Raw genomic sequence first — 5,483 nt, forward strand, 5'->3', positions numbered from 1 at the left:
TAGACCAGCCCTCGACAACAGAAACTAGAATTGTTACAAAAATTTGAAGGTTATACATTAACCCACAGGAGAGGAATTGAGCATGGACTGTAATCGATGCTGCCTTAAGCCTAAGAGACACTGCTAGATAACATAATATCCTTACAACTTGACTTCATAAAAAGACCAGAGCTAGCCAAATACATAATGGGTTCTGCCGAAGTGACTGCGGCATAATTCACCAAAAGTGGCTATTCCTTAGACTTAGCAAAACTGTGAAAGCCAGATACCTAAGAGGTTCTGCCGAGATGACTGCTGCGGAATTAACCAAAAGTTGGCTAGTCTTGAGACTTAGCAAAAAGTGAACTTGCTCGTAAACAGAGTTGTAGAAAAGACTTTGACAGAGGACCCGAGAAACAGAAATGGCATTCTGTAATCTACACATGTGTCGAGAGATCACCCGCCTCCGGGTGAACTGCATGATGATGAGGCCGGTCGCTCTCGACTATATTCTGGAATTCAGTGAGTTGGTCCTCAGTAGCTATACTGAATAGAGATCCTCAATAAATATCCACCTCCATTTCCGCTCCGACATTGGCTAGAAAGTCTGCAAGTTTGTTTCCTTCCCTTACAGAGTGTTTGAAAGAAGTTGCCTGATATTGAGACAGCCATTGTCTTACTAGTTCCAGTCTTTGAGCCATCCTCCAGTTGTTGCTTATCTTGTGGATGGGGGCTCCCTGCAGAAGTTTTTTGGCCATATTAATAATGATTTGAGAGCCCCCTTCTATGATTAGAGGAAAGAATCTGTTATCTTGAGCGAGAGTAAGACCTTGCTAGAGTCCTTCCAATTCTGCAGAATTGTTAGTATCCCACCCTTTGGAGCCTAGGTAAATTAGTTGAGGAGTACCAAAGTGATCCCTGAATACACCACCATAACCTGTTTTTCCGGGATTACCTTTAGAAGCCCCATCAAAGTTGAGCTGGTACATGTTGCTGGGCGGAGGAGTCCATTTTGCTAACTTTTTTTGCCTCTTGGTAGGCTTGTTTTGAGGGTTAGGCTTTTGATTTAGATTAATTTGCCAATTGTCCCATACTGATTTTTCTTTATGTGTTGTTGGAAAGTCTTCTGGTGACCAGTGTTTGATAGATAGAGATTCCTTGATATTCTGATGCACTGTAGTCCATATCTGTTCCAACGACAGGGATTGGCCTTTGAAGATTCTTCTGTTGCGCTCCTTCCAGATGTTCCACATTAAGAGACCAGGGATCAGCTGCCAGAGCGAATTGAGAAGCCTACTTTGATAGGGTGCTTGCTTCCAGTTGCGTATTGTTGCTTTGAGATCCCCTTGCACTCGACCATCTTTTTGGCAACGAAAGGCAACCTTTTCCCATAGCTTCCTTCCTATGTGGCATGTTTGCATTAGATGAATGGCTGATTCCTCTTCTTGTTTACAGTTTGGACAGATAGATGGTCCTGAGAAACTTCTTTTCCTGAGGTTATCCCATGTAAGAATTCTATTGTGACAAAGGAGCCATAAGAAGGTAGACACCTTCGGCCAATTGGAGGAGTTCCATATCTTATCCCATAAAGTGTCCTTGATGATCCTTTCTTTGATGATGATTTTATATGCCTCCCTAGTAGTAAATGTTCCTCTCTCTTCATATCCCCATCTTAGTATATCCATTCCTTCTGCAATGGGAATTTGCCTCTTTTTTAATTCAACGGAGAGAGAGTGTTGAGTTAGCTCATATCCTTCCTCCATTATAATTTGATTAGCCTCCTTCCATTTTCTATACTTCTGAGTGGTCGATGAATTCCAGAATTGATTGATTTTTGCCAATAGATTTGTACCTTGCATTGGTAAAGGGAGATCATGTAGAATATCCTTAATCTTTGGGAGCTGCTGCCAGGAATCTTCCCAGAATCTTGTCGTGTCTCCGCTTTTGATCTCCCAAAAACCATGTTGTTGTATAAGGTCCCTGTGTTGAATGGCTGAGTTCCATATTGTTGAACCTGTACTGACTTCTGACATTCGGATTCTTTCTTCAAAAGGGTTGTTGCTTGCATATTTTGTTGTCCAAAGAGAGGCCCAGGGGGTGTTGGGGTGAGCTAACCATCTCCACCATATTTTGGCTCCCATTACTTGTTGTTGTGCTCAGGGTCTCTTATCCCAATACCCCCTACTTTCTTAGGAAGACACACCTTTTCCCATTTGACTAGTGCCCATTTTCTGTTAGGGCCTGAGGCGCCCCATAGAAAGTTACGCTGGAGATTCTTTATTGCCTTGAGAACCCATTTAGGCGCAGCCAGAAGAGAGAAAAGGTACAGAGGCATGGAATGGAGAATAGCTTTTATGAGAACCACTCTGCTGGCCATATTCAGTGTTCTGTGAGTCCAGAGGAAAAGCCTAGCTTCAATTTTTTCTAGCAAGTCTTTCCAAGAGGAGTGCTTGAGGGCAGAGGCTATAAGGGGAGCTCCCAGATATTTGGAGGGGAGGCTGGCTATGGAGAATCCTAGAATGCGGGCAATGGATTTTTGAGTAGTCACAGGAGTGTTGAAGAAGAAAATTTGAGATTTGACACGATTGATAAGGGCTCCAGATGCATCAGAAAAAGTGGAAAGAATTGCTTTAAGAAGGCGAGCCTCTTGGACCAAGGGATGCCCAAAAAGCATATTATCGTCCACGAATTTTTGATGGGAAAAGGAAGGGGAGTTACTGAAAGAAATGCCTTTAAGACAGCGGGAAGCAAGAGCAGAATGTATACAGCGACCCAGCCCTTCTGCCATTATAACAAAGAGGAACGGTGAGAGGGGATCCCCCTGCCTAATACCTCTAGAGGGTCGAAACGTGCAGAAGGGATGCCATTGATGAGCACAGAGAAGAATGAAGATGTTAAAAGACTGAGAATCGATCTGGTCCATGAAGGGTCGAAGCCAAAGGCATTAAGAATTTTTTGAATGTACAGCCAACTGATGCTATCAAAAGCTTTAGATAAATCTATTTTTAACAGCATACCTGGTTTTTTGGTCTGCTTCAGAGAATGGATTATTTCATGGGTTAGAATTATTCCATCTGTGATCTGGCGGCCTTCCACATAACCAGATTGCTCTGGCGAAATAATAAGAGGGAGAAGCGGCTTGAGCCGAGTAGCAATGACTTTTGAAACAATTTTGTATATGATATTGCAAAGAGCAATTGGTCTGTACTTGTCGGGCGTGTTGGCTTCCTCTGCCTTGGGGACAAGGGCGATAAATGTGGCATTCAGCCCTGGGTACATCCATCTTAACACACGGGATTCCTCAACCACTTGCCATACTTCCATTTGAATGAGATCCCAGAAATGGTGAAAGAAGTCTGAGGTGAATCCATCGGGACCCGGTGCTTTCCCTGCTTTTAATTGCTTGACTGTGCTTTCCACTTCCTGCATCTGGATAGGTTGGAGTAGGAGAAGATTATGCTCTTTGGTGATCAGTTTGGGAATATTCTGTAGAATTTTCTCTATAGCCGGCAGTCTATCTATGCTGGGTTCTTGGTGAGCTTTCTTAAAATGCCTGAGAAAATCCTCTTCAATTCCTTCGTGCATCTCAATTCTTTCTCCCTGCTCATTTTGGATGTGGGATATAAGATTGTTCATTCTGCGTTGCACCGTAGTCTTGTGAAAGAACTTTGTGTTCTTTTCTCCATCCTTGAGCCATCTGATCCGCGATTTCTGTCTCCAGAGAGTTTCCTCCTGTTGAGCTCTGGCTAGAATTTGTGCTTCAATAGCTTGTTCCTGTTTTACTAGTTCCTCGGATTGCCCTTCCATAATGATCCTTTGCTGAATAAGTTTCATTTCCTGATTAAGAGCAGCCTGAGCTTTGAAAATATTGCCAAAGGTGGTATGATTCCAGTGTTTGATTTCTCCTTTGAGGTGTTTTAATTTCTTCTGGAAAATAGCCATTTTGGATCCCCCAGTGGGATTAAATTTGAGCTAGGTTTGTCTAACAAATTCATGAAAGTCTGGATGTGTTAGCCAAAAAACCTCAAAACGAAAAGGGCGCTTAATGCTGTTGCCTGGCTGGTACCATTGGAGTGCTATAGGCTAGTGATCTGACCCTGAAACTGGCAAAATGGAGGCTATGAGATCCCCTCCCAAATAGGGTGCATTATCAGATACTAAGAAACGGTCTAACCGCGAGGCTATATGTTGCGATCCTTCTCTTTTATTGGTCCAGGTGAACAAACCATTATTAGAAGGGAGATCTACTAACCAATTTGAGTGGATGAAGTCTTTTAGTAAGTGGCCATCCCTGATTCTGTTGTCTCTGTCCCCCTGCTTTTCCTCCATTCTTGCTATCATATTGAAATCTCCTCCTGCTATCCATAGAGGGTGAATTCTGTTAGAGTTGAGGATTGATAAGGCTTCCAGAGTTTCCGCCTTAAGATTGGTTTCCTGAGGGAAATAAACGTTAGTAATATGGCCGTGAGTATTGGTTCCAATTAAGTGAAATATTGCCTGAATGAAGTTCTTATTTGCATGAATGTTGCTAAGTTGTATTACTCTTGCATCCCATAGAATTGCTAATCCACCCGAGGCACCTTGAGCATCAACAGCTGTAACTAGCCCTCCTGGCCAAGCTTTTGCTGCTATCTTTTCCAAAACTGTCATGCTACATTTAGTTTCTTGCAGAAAGAGAATGTTGGGTTTTTCCTGCATGAGCATATTTTTTAAGAGTCTTCCCTTCCTAGGGCTGTTGAGCCCCCTTATATTCCAAGATATCAACTTCATTGAGAAGGATTGGGATGGATATTGAAGTACTTGGTCAGCTTGGCGTATCTGCCTGACTCCACTAGCACTTCTCCTATCTTGATAGTTCTTTCGAGAGTTGTTTTTCGTCCTCTTTTCTTACTGTCTTTTGTGATAAACTTACCATCCCATTGACTACCAATTTGGACTCCTAGAGAGTGTTTCTTGTGTGCTCTATTTAAAACCTCTCCCAGTTTATCCACTTGCCTGTCCGGTATTTTATCAAAGTTTCCAGTCTTGCATGCTTGCTCCAGACCAAGAATGTCCAGTTCGCCTATATCAATGGTCTCAAAATCTTCCTCCATGATCTGGGTCTCTGGTAAGGCTTCCTCTGTATCCTTCGGCATCTTGGAGCTCGATTCCGGATTGTCCATTTCCATTTCTTGAAGAACCCAGGCCTGCGATTCAGATTGGGAGTGGGTGAGCAATTTGTTGAGTTGAGTATCCCCTGGTTGCTGTGAAGATCCGTCTGGAAACTCTTGGATTAAGTCTTTAACCTTCTGCATTTCTTGGGCTGGATCTTGCGTTTCCATACTGGCTAGGATCTCAAAGCTATTATTCTTTGAGGATTTTTCTTTGTTGACCTGATCTGTCTTAAAATTGGGTGTGGTTTTTTTATTCCCTCTTCTACGATTGACCACTTTTGTAAAACCATCAGGCTCCTGGTTATCTGAACTTGTATGAGTGGGGGTTTTCTTGTTTAAAGGATAGTCTCT

General features: G+C 42.8%; 1 protein-coding gene across 1 annotated transcript; it reads right to left on the reverse strand.

Moving 5' to 3' along the window:
• Positions 1-4,062: 4,062 nt before the first annotated feature.
• LOC149222374 (uncharacterized) lies at positions 4,063-4,629 on the reverse strand. The gene has a single exon (XM_089387579.1). The coding sequence runs from the start codon at positions 4,627-4,629 to the stop codon at positions 4,063-4,065; it is 567 nt and encodes a 188-aa protein (XP_089243705.1).
• Between the last annotated feature and the right edge of the window lie 854 nt (positions 4,630-5,483).

Source organism: Pinus tabuliformis, chromosome Q (assembly GCF_031772625.1).
Source record: "Pinus tabuliformis cultivar Carrire ecotype Pingquan chromosome Q, CPIR1, whole genome shotgun sequence".
Classification (NCBI taxonomy): Eukaryota; Viridiplantae; Streptophyta; class Pinopsida; order Pinales; family Pinaceae; genus Pinus; species Pinus tabuliformis.